Source organism: Phocoena phocoena, chromosome X, assembly GCF_963924675.1.
Source record: "Phocoena phocoena chromosome X, mPhoPho1.1, whole genome shotgun sequence".
Lineage (NCBI taxonomy): Eukaryota > Metazoa > Chordata > Mammalia > Artiodactyla > Phocoenidae > Phocoena > Phocoena phocoena.
Genome location: NC_089240.1, coordinates 16,623,660 through 16,639,673, shown reverse-complemented (window position 1 = coordinate 16,639,673; position 16,014 = coordinate 16,623,660). Strand labels below are relative to the sequence as shown.

Genomic DNA, 16,014 nt, shown 5'->3' with positions numbered 1-16,014 from the left:
CCTAGCTGTGGAAGCCCACGGGGGCGCTCAGCTGCATCCAGCCAGCATCTGCCTTTCCCACAGAGAGGGTCTTCCTTTAGTCCTTGAAGCTTCCGTGACAGCTGCGGTGAGTTCATCCAGATAGGCGCAGCGGTGGTGGCTGCCTTGGGACTTGCCGGTGACCCTGTCTCTCCTCGTCGCCTCTCCACTGCCCTCCATGGTGGAACGCATCCAGGGTCACAGCCAGCCTGTTGCAGCCTCTCTGCTTGGTGGCTGATTGTGCTGGTCTTGGCAGCATTTCCCATCACCCACTGGGTTGGATTTTTCAATTCCAAGTGGTAGCTGCCGTGTGAGTGCAGTCACTGTTTCATTTCCCTTGATCTTTTCCTCCAATGCAGCCTCGTGGAAGCCCACAGCGGGCACCACTGATGCAGGAGAGGCCACAAAGATGCTGGCCGAAAAGAGACGACAGGCCCGGCTGCAGAAGGAACAGGAGCAGCAAGAACGTCTGGAGAAGGAAGAGCAAGACAGGTATGGGGGTGCTCAGGCCTTCTGAGACCGCGGAAACTCCCAGCTCCTGGATATCGGTGTTACCGACAGCCCCTGTTCTCGGCATACCCTCTAGGACCAGCCAGGCCTCGTAGAGCTATCAAAGGAGTTTGAGTTTTGTTTATAGAGTGACGTTCTCCCTGAAAAGACAGGAGGTTCCGGATGTAGACATCTTGATTCTGCTTCCTGAATCGTGTTTTTTTTCCCCCAAATTATTCTAACTCTCACCCCCAGGTAAGAGAAAGGAGGGTTGAGCAGAGACTCCTAGCTGGGGCCGAAGCCGACCTCATAGGCCATGAGACACGAGGTACGGGGACTCCCATCCTGGAGCACGAAAGAAGATGTCATGGCAGTGGTCCCTAAACTTTGGAGGGTGTCAGAGTCAGTCAGGCGTTGCGGTGAAAATACACAGGCCCAGGCCGTGTCCCGCTTCAGTAGCTCACCAGACTTTGAGAACCACTGCATTGACCCCTGGGGCACTTGATCAAAATACAGACGGTTCTGCCTATTCTGGTCTTAGTATTCAGAGAGAAATGCATGTTGAAGGGCAAGGTAGATTTTATCATTAAATTGATAAAGGAAGCTCTTAGGATAATCACAGAGTACAGTCCAGTACTGTTGAGAGGATCTAACGTGACAGGGAGCCAGCCACGTTGCCGTGTTTCACTCAGCTATGGCGCTGAGTTTAATCAGTAATAGAATATTCTTCATCCTTAAGTGACCTTGGCAAGTCTTTTGTGGTCTGTCATTACACTTCTGCTGATTTATTTCTTTGAAGGAGGAGGGGGGAGGTCTGGCTGGTTCCTTCTTCGAACTCTGGACTTCTCTGATGATTTTCCCACCTCCATCCTTTTGGTCAACAGCCGCAGGTCTTTTTACTGAGTGGTGTGCTTGGGCTGGGTTGGGTGGGCCGCAGGATGTGTGAAGGGAGGTCCCGGGAGAGGAGGATGAGTCGCAGGACCTCAGTGACAGGGCTTGGGATGCGCGGGCCCTGAGCAGGTGAGTCGCGTGCCTGTAGCTTGTGCTAAGGAAGGTGCAGCTCCCTGCCTTCCAGCCAGCACCCTCTCCCGTTGCCTTCACAGCGCAGCTCCTCAAAGAATTGACTGTACTGCCTGTCTCTGTTTCCTCTACTCGCACTCAGTCTGCAGACCTCACGCTCACAATTCCTCCTAATTGCCGGACTCCTAATCCATTTCTTGGTTGGCTTTGACCGTGTCGCGCTCACCCTTGCTTCTCTGGCCTCTCCTTCTCAGTCTCCTCTGTCTCCCGCTCAGCCCCTCACGCATCACCTGGGCTCCCAGCCCTCAGTCCTTGGCCAGCTTCACCTGACAAGCCCTTCCCGAGCAGCGCTGCGCCCTCCTGCCCGGCCCGCGCCCCCATCGCGCTGCCAGCTTCCTCTGGCTTCAAAAGTTTGGGGCTCGCATTTCACAGCAGTGTCCTCAGGCTCAGCATTTGGGGTGCTAACCCAACTCTGCTCTCATCTCCCTTTCTACCCTCATCTCTTCTTTGCCTTGTTTTACCATCTATTTCTGAAGCCAATTTCATCTTGCTCTGTAAACCTTCAATACTTTCTGGTACAAGGGAGGCATTAAATCACACATGGGTACTGATGCCTTCTGAGCCTGTGCTGTCCAGTACCACCGCCTCTAGTCTCAGGCGGCCACCGGAATGGAAATATACTAAGATCAAGTCCAATTCAGTTCCCCAGCCGTATGGCCACATTTCAAGTGCTCAGTAGCTACATGGCTAGTGGCTACCATATCGGACTACACAAATCTCTAGAACGTTTCCCTCATCACAGAAAGGTCTGTTGGCTAGCACTGGTCTAGAACCTGCAGGCAGTATTACCAACTGCTTTATGCTTTCCTTTAAGCGTGTCCCACACGCATCTCAAATTGAGCATTTCCAAAGCAGACCTTACTGTCTTTCTCGCAGACTTCCTTTTCCTTTCACAAGCTCAGTCCTCCATGTCTCCAGGCAACCAGATCAGATGTGTCCGAGCCAGCTCTCAACTTCCCCTCTCCTTCCTCGTCAGTGTCCCGTCCCCTGTCAGGTCTGTCTCGGCCGCCTCTAGCATCTCTCTCGTCTCCCTTCCCCTCCAGCCCCTCCTCCCCTCCTGAGCTCTGGCCCCTGTGGTCTCTGACCTGGACTGTGTGTGTGGCATCCGCAGTGAGCTCCCCGCTCTAGGTCTCCCGGAGCTCATCCACTGTCCACGCTGTGTCCCCAGTGCCTGTTCTCAAATAAGTGTCATTGTCCTGCTCCTGTCCTTTAACAAGCTGGTGATTCCCCTGCCCACAGGAGGCCTGCCACGGCCTGAGCACCCCTGTCTCCTGCAGGTCCACACCTCCTCATCTGCTTTCACGCTGCCTCCCGTGGCCTCGAGCTCCTTGTCAGCAGACACATTTTCCATTGTCCGACTCGGGTCAAGCACTGCTCCCTGTCTGCAAGCCTTTCCAGCCCTGCCCCTGGGAGAGAACAGACCTCTCCCCCTCTTCGCCCACCCAGCCCGGCTGGTCGGCTGATCGGCTGATCACAGAGCCTCCTCATTTGTTCACAGGCCTACTTCCCCCAACTAAGCACCTTGGCCGGGGTACAGTCTTTGGATCACTGGTGCTGGCGCTCAGTAAACATACAGGAAAGGTAGAGAAGTAGGAAGAGGCCCAGATGAGAAGCCATTGCAATCGTGGGTTAAGAGAAGGCAGTGCAGTGTGGTGGAGCTCGAGCTGGAGGAGTGAAGGCGGGTTCCACAGAAATGGGCCCATTCAAAGTCGACGCCAAGGTTTGATTCTAAGCATAGGAGAATGGTACACCCAATGACAGATAAAGGAAGGACAGAAGGAATTGACTTCAGAGGGTAAAAACAAGCCATTTGATTGTAGATAAACTAAGTTTAAGGTGCCTGCAAGATATCCAGGTGATTAGAAATGGAATTGAAGCCTGGGGCCTAGGTAAAAATGAGAGCAATACCCTTGACTCAAAATCAGTTTTCCTCTCTCTTGCCAGAATATGAAGCTTTGCTAGCACCACGTGGGAGGTGAGAAAGTACAGTACCACACAACCAGGGCCTGGAACACAGCGGACACCTCTTGGGATAAGATCATCCTCACTCCTGTTTTGTGCTTAAGAGTCGGTAGTTGAAGCCACACAAATGTAGTTGCCAGATGAGAGAATATAAAGAAAATAAAGATACTTGAGCCAAACCGTGGAAAGCCAATCACTGTCACAGACTGGTGGGGAAAACGCCATCCAAGTCAGGGATGAGACTGCTCAGAGCAGAAGGGCTGACAAGGTGCCCAGACAGCTGGGCCCGGAAGAAGAGCAAGCGCTGGTCCAGTCCCCGCTAGCAGTGACCCTGGGGCTCTCGTGGAAGCATGCAGAACAGGGCACAGTGCCTGGGCTCGTGGATGGCCCAAGATAGAAATCAGGATTCGTGGAGCAAGAAACCCTAGACCCTGGGTCCGCCCCGGGGAAGGCACTGGCAGAAACTAGAAGCAAAGAGATCTTACTGGGATTCCGAAATGAGTCACGTTAAGAAGTTAAGATAGCTGCTGTGGGCCCAAGTGGAAAGATAGTTGAGTTAGGCACCCTCCATCAGCAGGGTCACCTAGCCAGGCTGCAGCTCAGTGTCTGTGCAAGATTTGGCCTGGGCCCGGCCCTGCCGGCAGAGGTCCTGGCGCCGCTCAGCCCTGGCAGCTCGTCGGTTGAGCCTCTGGGTGGTGGACTGTCGGAGTAAGAGCTGGGCAGGCAGGGCCCGTCCGGTGCGGGGGGTGGCGGCCGAGTCAGGAAAGGAGAGCCAGGCCCTCACAGGAGGGAAGTCGCATGCCGCCTGCACCTGCGAGACGTGTCGAGGCTGAGGAAAGGCCGTTGGTCTTGGGGTTTAGGACATGAATGGAGGTTTGGGGGAAATCATGGAGAGGGGAGGAGACATAAGCAGCTTGACAGAGGTGAGATGGCAGAGGCCCTGAGCATCAGCAGAATGCAGGGGAGAGGGGACAGAGGAGAGTTGCTTGGGATGCCTGAGGCCTGAGTGTTTTGCAGGCCGTGGGAAGGTCCGTGTAGAAGGGCAAAGCGATGGAAGGAAGAGAGGGGGACGGTGGAAGGAACTCGGGTGCGGGGCTATGTGTGGAATTAATAGTGTGGTTGGTGGCATTTATAATCCTTTGCATCTAAGCAGAAAAAAGGGGGCATTTTCTGAGCAGGAATGCTGTAGAGGAGTGAAGTTTAGGAAGCCCAGATCAGGTGGCCCCGGTCTTCTCTGTAAAGTGGTTGATGATGCCATCGACTAAAGAGGATGTGGAAGACGGTGGAAAAGTGGAGGTTTGGACTGTTCCCCTGGGGGTCTGGGAGATGAGGATGGCTGGCTGGCGTGGCGGCTGAGGTCCAGGGAAAGATGACCAGTCGGCCTTGTCTGGGCCTTACTTCAACCAGTGTTGACAACCCAGGAGGGCCCAGAGTGGCCCCCATGCCATCCCACAGATGCTCAGTGGCTGGGCAGCCTGGGCGCCCTGAGAGAAGAGGGAGCGGATGCAGGGACGGCACATAGCTGCCCGGGGCCGGTCAGGAGAGAAGGCGGCGAGGGACGGGTGAGGGCAGATCAAAGAAGGGGAAGGTTAGGACGTTGAAGGTTAAGCTTTTTTAAATGAAAACTTTTAAGCACGTAAGGAAGGGAGAAAGTAAAACCCACATACTCATCCGGAGATTGAATGAGTCGAGACTGAACATGAGTCAGGGACATGGTGCAAATGTGAGACGGTGGGACGAGAGGGGGCCGGCGTCTGGAGCTTGAGAGATGGGGGTCGTTACACAGAAGACCCTCACCGGTGGCTGGGAACGGGGATGAGGGATGCATCCACTGAATGATGACTACAGTGCACAGCTTTCTGGTACTTTCTACCTGGTGAGGAAGGGGGGTAGGTTTGGGGTGGGTGGCAGGAGCAAGGACGGGCGGGGGTGACAGAAGTACACATGGGTCTGGTGAGCTCCGGAGGGAGCCGGTAATGACGGCAAGGGCAGTGGGGTCGGGCTGCCGGCAGCAGAGGGGCGCTGGGGAAATGACACTGCCACGTCCTCTCTGGTTCGTTAAGCAGGGAGAGAAAGAATGTTTATTCTTGGAGAGGATTTTGAGAGACTTGGTTTCACACAGGGAAAGCTAGTTTTTAGCTACTTTGGGGGAAGCAGAGTGTGGTTAAATGGAGGGAATTTTGTCTGTAGGGGCTTATGGGCCTGTGGGGAGGAATTTATGTTGTGGGTGATGACGGGGATTATGGAGACCTAGGGGCTAAGAGGATGTGTTACTGCATGGCTATGCATCGAGCACCTCTGAAGTCCTCATGGCAAAATGGAAGAAACCGAGTGGCTTTTCAGATCCTAAGGATGAAGTAGCTTGTGGGTTAATTTATATACACATCCTTTGTGTATTAACTTCTCTAAGACAGTCACAACTGGCTCCTTAAAAGAGAGAGAAATACTAAAACAGTGCTCTGATTAACCTTGGGAGAAGTTTTGTTATTGACACATCCGGTTTTTATAATCCTGTGTTGGGCATCCTAGTCTTTCATTGAGGAATCTAAGAACTGGTGAGTTTCTTTCTGACTAGGCCCCATAATGCTCTTCTCCAAAGTTCTCCAGAATATTTGTTAGTAATTTCAGTTGTTCCAGCTTTTAGGCACTGCACCCTCTGTGAACATAGAATACACTGTCATGTCCCATTGTAGTTTTAGGCTAATATCTTTGTGTATTTTTTTACCTTTTAAAATATTTCTTTGGTAGCACATAGGCTAATTGCCTCCGTGATTCCTAAAGCCAACCGTTAGGGTGGAAGGATGTTCTTTTTAAGTCTTGATCATTTATAACAATATACCAGCGCCCCAGTAAGTCAGTGGTACATGCTTCCAAATAAAGATAATTTCTGAAAAACATACACATTTACAGATGCGCTTAAAAGGACACTGGGAATTGAAGAGAGCGTTCATTTTAAATTGTAAAACAGACTAGCATTTGAGAATCTGCCCAGGACTAGGCATTGTGCTAAGTGCTTCCCATTATCTCATTTAATTCCCACAGTGATGTCGAGGAGCCAGTAATATAGCTATTCCCATTTTTTTAAAATGGGCATCAGAAATGTTGAGTGACTTTCCAAGGAAGGGTCACACAGCAAGTGGCACAATCAGAATGCAGTCTTGGTCTTGCCCATGTGGCACATTGCCAGTCAGTAACTCACTGCAAAATGAGTATAGTTATCCACATTTTTTCATAGAAGAGGAAAGTGACACACATGAGCAGGAAGAACGTTAGAAATGTAAAAACAAGCACTTAGACTTTACAGAGTTTTCCCTCACTGCTTAAGCTCTTTATCGTTACATCGCTGACCATTCATCTGTGGATGAAAAATGTCTAAACGCCATTTAATTTTCATTTAGCAAAGAATAAAAGCTAAAATTTTTTTTAAAGAATGCCAAGATAAATGGAAAATAGATGCTTTAATTCCTTAAATGTCAAGTTTCTGTTGAGCATTTTCTTCCATTTGCTGCTTCAGAAGTCACATACTAATTAAAACCAAAGTGAACTTTTTGAGCTCCTAGTCACTGCTCTCAAATTGCTGACTGGCACAGATGTGAGAGTCACTGAGACACTTCGAGGGTATTTTTCTTTTTTTTTTCTAGCCTAAGTTGGTTTTTTTTTTTTACATCTTTATTGGAGTATAATTGTTTTACAATGGTGTGTTAGTTTCTGCTGTATAACAAAGTGAATCAGCTATACCGTATACATATATCCCCTTATCCCCTCCCTCTTGCGTCTCCCTCCCACCGTCCCTATCCCACCCCTCTAGGTGGTCACAAAGCACCGAGCTGATCTCCCTGTGCTATGCAGCTGCTTCCCACTAACTATCTATTTTACATTTGGTAGTGCATTTAAGTTGGTTTTAAATATTTATCCTACTCAGTTTTTAAGGAATTCTCATTCAGTAAGAATGATGGGGGCTTCCCTGGTGGCGCAGTGGTTGAGAGTCCGCCTGCCGATGCAGGGGACACGGGTTCGTGCCCCGGTCCGGGAGGATCCCCCATGCCGCGGGGTGGCTGGGCCCGTGAGCCATGGCCGCTGAGCCTGCGCGTCCGGAGCCTGTACTCCACAACGGGAGAGGCCACAACAGTGAGAGGCCCGCGTACCGCAAAAAAAAAAAAGAATGATGGGCCTGTGGTCATTTGTAAATTGGCTAGGGAACATCTGTGTCTTCATTACGGTCTATTCACAAATCAATACATTATTACTCTGGGTATCACAGAATTTAAAGTCCACTTTGCTTATTATTTTTTTTGGTAACCGTATGGACTGGAGTGGCTTTCTGAGAAGGATGTGAGTCATTTTCTTAAGTGGATGCTAACTCATATGCATGTGTCTGTGACAGTGTCAAGTGTTATGCTCTACTGTTGGCACACAGCTCTTGGTAGTGTACCTTTTGGGCACGTCGTCGTTGTCTCCTAACATCATTTATGTTCTCAAAAGGCTGGAGAGAGAGGAATTGCAAAGAAAGGCAGAGGGGGAAAGACTTCGCCTAGAAGAAGCAGCCCGTAAGCAGGAAGAGGAGAAGAAGCGGCAGGAGGAAGAAGAGAAAAGGAAGGCGGCAGAGGAGGCCAAGCGGAGGGCCAAGGAGGAGCTGCTGTTGAAAGAAGAGCAAGAAAAGGAAAAGCAAGAAAAAGAAAAGCAGGAAAAGGCCATGATTGAAAAGCAGGTACTGTGCAAATCTTTATATAGACTTTCCTTAAGGGCCTTAGTTAGTATTAGGTAAAATTAGTTAAATTTGGATGACTCATAATGTTTACTTGAAGTTTTTCTTTAACTGGGCTAGTTAATAAATATGAGTTACTTTGGGCAACAGAAGTGAACTTGGTAGTATTTGCTGTATGTCCGTTTGGGTTCCCCCGAAGGCAGACCCCGGATGAGAACTTGGGTGCCAGTAGTTTATTTGGGAGATGATCGCAGGAAGCTGGTAGGGGAGTGAGAGGAAAGCACATTGGTGAGTGGGTTACTGCGGGCAGCTGGAACTTGCTCACTGTGGAACTCCCTGAGAGACTGTGGACCATGCCTTAGGATTATCCCCCTGGGTGGTGAGGAAACTAGGTTATTTGTCTTCCAAGTCCTGCCCCTTATGGTTGCAGGTCACTGAGGGGAAATTAACTTCCTGAAATTTCTAGCCACATGCATACTTATGGCCAGAGACTACCCTCAGACACAAAAAGACCTTGACCTTGTACGCAGAATGTCTGCAGGTGATTTGCATGGTGGACCGAGGTCATATGAGTAAGACCCAACCATGTCTGCTGTGTCGTAGAGCAGGCTGTATAAATCCACGTTGAATATTGGAGCAGCACCCACTTTTCGGTAGATGATGAGGTGGAGGAATATAGGTGCAAACCCCAGGGAATTAACTAGCGTTTTCTTCAGCTTAGTAAAGCCTATCCCTTCTTTTACACGTTTCTACCAGAAGGAAGCAGCAGAAGCAAAGGCCCAGGAGGCAGCTAAACAGATGCGTCTAGAAAGAGAGCAGATCATGCTGCAGATTGAACAGGAGCGACTGGAGAGGAAGAAGGTAAGGGCTAAGGGATCAGGAGTACTTAGGGTGAGGCAGGGACAGGAAGTGAGTCCAGTTATGTTCTGCAGTTGTTGGGTACGGTGCTCTTAGAATTGTTATTTAGGTTGATTTCGTTGATCATACTGTTGTGTCTTTATTAGTTTTCTGTCATCTTATTCTTTCATTTACTGAGAGAGGGGTATTGAAAGCTCCATCTGTGATTATGGATTTCTCCACTACTCCTTCCAGTTCTATACATTTTTGTTTTTATATACATAATTTGAAGCTCTACTGTTAGGTGGATTTATATTTCAAATTATTAAATTTTCCCATTGAATTACCATTTTATCATTATGAAACATCCTTCTTTTTTTTTGCGGTACGTGGGCCTCTCACTGTCGTGGCCTCTCCTGTTGCGGAGCACAGGCTCCAGACACGCAGGCTCAGCGGCCATGGCTCACGGGCCCAGCCGCTCTGTGGCACGTGGGATCTTCCCGGACCGGGGCACGAACCCATGTCCCCTGCATCGGCAGGCGGACTCTCAACCACTGCGCCACCAGGGAAGCCCTGAAACATCCTTCTTTATCTCTAGTAATATTTCTTAAAGTCTACTTTGTCAGCCTTTTTGTGATTAGCACCTGCATGATAAATTTTTTCACTTTGAACCTACGTGTCCTTATAAATGTGCCTCTTATAAACAGCATATGGTCAGGATTTGTTATTTTAATCCAGTTTGACAGTTTTTGTCTTTTAATTGGGGTGTTTAGGCCATTTAATTACGGGTAAAGGGTTTAAGGAGGCTGATTATAAAGGTCCATTCTCACGGTGTCCAATCTGTGGCCTCCCCTTCTGCACCGCAGCTTGGCTTTCTTTAGGGTGGTCCTCTTGAATGGCAGGTAGTGACGTGTTGCTTTCTAGGTAACTTAAGGAGAGGAAGGAGAAAGATGGGATATAAATTGTTGATTCTAGATACTTAACTGGTTCACTCCTTAAGCATTTGACCGTGTTCGTATGGCAGAGGTGTATGTCTGCAAAATCAATGGAAAAACCTTTCTATACACATTATCCTCTGCTGATGTTTCTTTTTTACAAATTTTGTGAGGAATGTGAAATTGCGTATAGACCCGGCTTACTTGTATATGTACCTGCTTCTTTTTGGTTCCCAGAGAATAGATGAAATTATGAAGAGAACAAGGAAGAGTGATGTGTCTCTGGAAGTGAAGGTAGGCATTCAGAGTACCATTTTCATAATTCATGTTCTGAGAAGAACAGAATGGTGGAATATATTCAGTGACACTGTAGGTCTCAGAGAGGATTAACCAGAAAAAAATAGGCTCTTCCTTGCTTTGTTCCTGGCTAGATTAAGGAGGCTGTAGGTCCCTGAAAGGAAAGAGGAGTCTGAGAGAGGGATTTCAGAGATGGGGTGTTAACAAAAAATGTCCTCAGGGAAATGGGGGTAGGGATGCAGGGAGAAGCATTATAGTCCACAGATCAAAAAAGAGAATGGTGGCATATTAATAAGGGAAACATAGCTGATTTGTAATAACCTCAGAAAATTCAAAGAATTACCGTGGAGCAGACAGTTGGCCCAGCATGGTTCCAAATATCCTCTGATACTTTTCAAAAGCACTTAACTTTCTACATAAAGCCAACCTTCCCTCTATTTGTTTTCAGAAAGAAGACCCGAAAGTGGAGCTTCAGCCTGCTGTGTGTGTGGAAAATAAGACAAAACCAGTTGTCCCCAACAAAATAGGTGAGCTTGGGGTCTCGTTCTTAGGTTCTTCCTTTCAGGAGGTGAGGGCTCATGGCGCTTCCTGTGGGAGACTAGCACCCACGGGTCCTAAGAGCTTTATTAGTGCAAGGGGCCTGCGCACTTTTCCCTCCCTTGTGGAGTTTCCATCTCCAGCACAGGTCTGTCAGGTCCACTTGGAAACCGGCGGGTTCCTCAGTTACTCTAATAATCCCAGTGCCGGAGCCAGGCCATCTGCTGGCCGGGCTGCTTTCCGGGCTGCTTTCCGGGAAGCTTAATTGCTGGTCAGGTTCTGTTAAGAACTGACTCTGTTGTTCTACGGCAGTTTCTTCTGCCTTCCAGAGTTCTAGATAGTCCAGCTCTTTTCTATCATGTACTTAAAGCTCCTCAGGTTGGACTATTTCATGGCAGCCAAAGTCAGAAAACACATCCCCATCTCAGAGTGACTCTTCACATTTCTCTTTAGCCTTGTGGCTCAAGAGCCCGGGGACCTGTACGGCATATGACACCAAGCCTCCCGGGTGGGTCATGAGCCCTGCACAGACACTGATGATGTCATTTGTCATCTCTTCCCGGTGGGAAGGTGACTACATGGGGTTCTTTTTACAAAAGATATTGCATTGTTGGTAAAGTAGAGGATTCATTGCCTCTATAGGTATTTCCCCTGTTATTTCATCGTTTGGGATATTTTATGACTGACAGAATGACTTTGTGTTCTCCATCAGAAATCAATGGCTTGAACACCTGCCAGGAAGTTAATGGTGTGGAACGTGCTGCCCCAGAGACTTTCCCCCAAGATGTTTTCGCTAATGGACTTAAACCAGTTGGGGGACTTGTTCACCTGGATGCCCTTGATGGGAAATCAAACAGTCTGGATGATTCAACCGAAGAAGTTCAGTCTATGGATGTGAGGTAGGTCCACTGCTTTTGCATTTGAGCCTCATCTCCTCCCCAGATACCTCTACCACCTCTTAGTTGATCTCTTCATCTTTTCCACACCCAAATCTTTCTACACACCTATAGTAGATACGGTTGCCGTTCAGGAAAGCTAACAGTGGTAAATTAATATCCGTGTTTTGGGTTGAGTTCCCTAGAAACAGAGCCTGGGACAGGGATTCTAGGGCATGGGATTTATCAGAAGAGAGTTCTCAGGAGAAAGGGAAGGGAGGGAAGCAGGATTGGGCAGGGGGAGTCACTAAGCAAGGATCTGGTCTCAGCTGGTCCCAGTGGAACTCTGGAGGATGGATTTCCACCAGAGAGGGCTCTGACTGCGGTAAGGGAGGCGGCCTTCATGGCACTGTGTTTGTCAGCCATCGACTGTGGAGCACCCAGGGTGGATATGCTCCCATCAGCCAAAGGCAGTTGTCCAGAGGAAGGGCAGCAGCTGTGAGCCCATAGCAGCTAGGGAGTGGGTGCAACCACAGGCAAAGGGGATCTGGGTGGGGCACCAAAAGAGCCCACTCACTGTGTCCAGTGTCTCATGTTTAAGTAAACTTGTCATTGGAAACTTGATAAAGGAACTAATTTGCTTTCAGATCCTAACAACTTAAGGAATTCTTAACTGGTATATGTTTGTGGATAACATTGTCTGGCGAATTAATCCTGGACCAAAGGAGGGCTCAGTTAGCCCGGGGTTGGGGCAGAGGCGCTGGAACAATGCAGTGCAGGGCAGTTGGGCTGGGGGTCCTCTCTGTGACAGGAGGGAATGCCAGTATTTTGTACAAGCTCTGCCAGAGCTCCAGCCTGCCGGAGCTTACGCTTATCTCCTTGCCTGTGAATACTCAGCCTCAGTCTGGGGGGAGGCAGGTGGGGAGCAGAGCCTTTCCCAGGGCACACTGACTGTAAATATCCCAGCTCGTGCACCCTGGCCTTGAGCCAGATATGGGAAAACCCAGGGTCCAGCCGCCCTGTCACCAGGAGAGCGAGTCCCGCGCAGCCTGAGAGTACGGCCTCCTCAGGCCTTGCCACCACCCGCCACCGTCACGGCAGACTTCCTGTAAGTGGTGCCACTCTGCCCCCGGGGGGGCAGGGAACTGCTGGGGCATCTTAAAGGATAACACAATACCTCCCACCGCCATGTCGAGGCAGTTGTGCTTATTCTTTCTGCCTCTGGGGTGTGGGGGGGGGGGGGCGGGACGAGACCTGGCACTGGCCATGGCTCAAGGAAGTGAAGGAGCTTTGTGTGTGCACTGCGTTCTTGGTGTGGCCACCTCTGCATTGGAGAATGGTGACTCCTGGGGGCAGCGCCTAAGCTTGTGGCGCCATTCTGTCCTCCGCCTGCTCTGACCAGCTGTTCAAACCCTGGGAATGGAGGTGGGCAAGGCGGAGATGGGGCGGGTGTTCCCACTAACGAAGCAGTTTGCCCAGGCTCCGGGCCACCAGAAGTGGCGTCAGGTCAGCTGCCGCCCCTTACCTAGGCTCAGTGTGAGGGAGACAGATCATCTGAGCTTCTGCAGTTCAACTCGTTTTTCTAGATTCTTCTCTAAGCTCTTACGGAGGAAGAAAAAAAACCAGACAAACCTGACAGCAGCCCTACTCTGGCTGTTCCGAGAGACTCCTGGTGAGGGGACCTCAGATCCCAGCCCACCACTTATCTGAGCTCGGCCTCTGGTTGACACGCTACGAAACTTCCTCCTTCCACCTCTAGGGAGAGGAGAGAGAGAGAGAGAGAGAGACAAGGCCCGCGGTGTTGGGGGGGGGAGGGGGAGGGGCGGGGGAGTGGAAGTCTCACTTTAGCGAGGGTGCTGTGGGAGAGATCGGCTCTGCAGGTGGCCGGGTGGGTGGCGGGGGGTCCTTGCTAACGACGTTCCGGGCCTGAGCATGGCCTCCAGGTGGCTCCGGCAAAGTCTTTCCCACGTGGTCGCCTGGGGGGAGAAACGCTTGTTGATTGCATTTTGCAGCGAGGAAAGTGAGGTCTGGGGAGGGAAAGCTGCTCCCCAGAGGCGGTGCTGCTAGAGAGAGGCTGCACCAAGGCACCCCGTGGTGATTAGACACACCCCCCCGCCCCCGCCCCCCGCCCTTCAGCTCACTTTCAGCTTCTGGCATTGGCTCTGTTTGCGTTTCCCATTTTAAGGGTTTCGGAAGTGCTTGGCTTCTCTGTAGTAGTGCGCTGGTGCCTGCGGGTTTTTACTTTCTTCCCATGGGCAGCGTGAGCTTGGCCTTCGCAGCCCTGCTCAATCTGAAACCACACACCCCTGATGGGACTTGAACCCACGGGCTGGGACTCAAACCCACTGTCTTTTAATTGAAATCGCACACCTGGTCTCGGGACTTACTGAAGCTCAGGTTCTTTATGTCTCAGCGCAGAAGGAATTCAGCGAGAGGCAAAGTGATAGGCAAGAAGTAGATTTATTAATATAGAATGCTTGTGAGGGATACAAGTGGGCAGACAAGGGGGCTCTGCCCCAAGAAGTAAGTGGGAAAGCCAGTTTATTTAGGGAGATACACACTCCAGAGACAGAGTGCAGGCCGTCTCAGAAGGTGAGAGGCCCTGGGAGATGCACGTTCCATAGACAGAATACGGTCAGTCTCAAAAGGCGAGAGTGACCCTGAAATATGGCGTGGTTGGTTTTTATGGGCTGGGTAATTTCATTCGCTAACAATTGTGAGGATTATTCCAACTCTTTTGGAGAGGGGGCGGGGATTTCCAGGAATTGGGCCTCTGCCTACATTTTGGCCTTTTATGGTCAGCCTCAGAACTCTCATGGCGCCTGTGGGTTGTCCTTTAGCATATGCTAATGCATTATAATGAGGGTATAATGAGGCTCAGGGTCTAAGGGAAGTCGAATCTTCCACCATCTTGGGTCTGATCGGTTCTAACCAGTTTTTGTATCCTCAAAGGCTATGTCATTGTTTTAAAGGTTGTGCCCTGCCCCCTTCCCTCCTGTCTCAAATCCGCTTCCCTTCTGTCAGTGTCTCAGACTTAAACTAACTTGTATCTTTTTTTTTTTTTTCTAACTTGTATCTTTTATAATGTGTTACACACAAGCTCTGGCTCTACATCCGTCTTCTCTAGAAAAGAAGAGTAGTATAACAAAACATGACAAATAGAATTAATAGTTTGTCTATCTCTCCATCTCTCTCTCTCCCTCCCTCTCTCCCCCTCCCCCTCCAGTCCTGTTTCAAAAGAAGAGCTTATCTCTATCCCAGAATTTTCACCAGTGAGTGAAATGATTCCTGGGGTATCTCTGGACCAAAATGGAACTGGTAATGCCCGAGCACTTCAAGATCTCTTAGATTTCACTGGCCCCCCCATTTTCCCCAAGAGATCCAGTGAAAATCTCAGCCTGGATGACTGTAACAAAAACCTGATCGAAGGATTTAACAGTCCTGGCCAAGAAAATACTCTGAACACCTTCTGTTGACAAATACAACATCTCTTTAATGAAAGGTACAGTCTTTTGATGATAGTCTAAATCTGTAACTCTCCAGCTGGGGTTTGTGAAGGTGAGATAAACGTCACTCAGCCTCCTAGTCAGTTTTATTTTTACAAAAAGCAAACAAATGTGGACTCATGGTATGTACAAGAACTGAGATGGATTTCAAGTGAATCCTCATCTAAGAGCTTTCTGCGCCACCCCAGCGTGCCCACCCCTGCTGTTCGGGGCCGGGGGGTGGTGCGTGTAGAAGCACTGGCTAAAAGTTTGACCAGCCATCTGTCTCAAGTAGCAACTTTTTACAGACAATGAGAGAATGCTGTAATAGTGGTGCAAAGTAGTGTTAATAAAATGAATTTCCCCCCTGGTTTTATTCAGTGACATCCCACATCCTATCTAGAATCACTTGTATACATTGGTGAGTGTTGGGCTAAATGGTTTGCTGTCCTGTTGACTTCCTCTGTTCTTGGATCATACCTGAAGGAGTAAGGGGGGGAAGAACTGAAGTTTGTGCCCTGAAGCGTTCCCCGCCTTTGGCCTTTTTTTCTTGCCGAAGTGCTTCTAGAAGCTTCTTGTTTGAGTAAGATATATCTATGGGTTATAAACACTGGATTTGTGTGTACTTAGTTATACTCACCTCACATTGGATTTACTTGTTTGGGGCTTTTTTTTTTTTTTTTTGCGGTACGCGGGCTTCTCACTGCCGTGGCCTCTCCCGTCGCAGAGCACAGGCTCTGGACGCGCAGGCTCAGCGGCCGTGACTCACGGGCCCAGCCGCTCCGCGGCATGTG

General features: G+C 49.7%; 1 protein-coding gene across 4 annotated transcripts in view; it reads left to right on the top strand.

The window, feature by feature from the left end:
• The window catches only part of MAP7D2 (MAP7 domain containing 2), a 104,177-nt gene extending 88,966 nt beyond the window's left edge, over positions 1–15,211 (top strand). For all 4 annotated transcript variants that reach the window (XM_065900441.1, XM_065900440.1, XM_065900439.1 and 1 more), the window contains 7 exons: positions 378–510; positions 8,032–8,257; positions 9,011–9,115; positions 10,264–10,320; positions 10,772–10,850; positions 11,573–11,759; positions 14,962–15,211. In XM_065900441.1, coding sequence (XP_065756513.1) covers positions 378–510; positions 8,032–8,257; positions 9,011–9,115; positions 10,264–10,320; positions 10,772–10,850; positions 11,573–11,759; positions 14,962–15,211 — 1,037 coding nt within the window. The remainder of the gene's footprint in view (positions 1–377; positions 511–8,031; positions 8,258–9,010; positions 9,116–10,263; positions 10,321–10,771; positions 10,851–11,572; positions 11,760–14,961) is intronic.
• Positions 15,212–16,014: the final 803 nt, after the last annotated feature.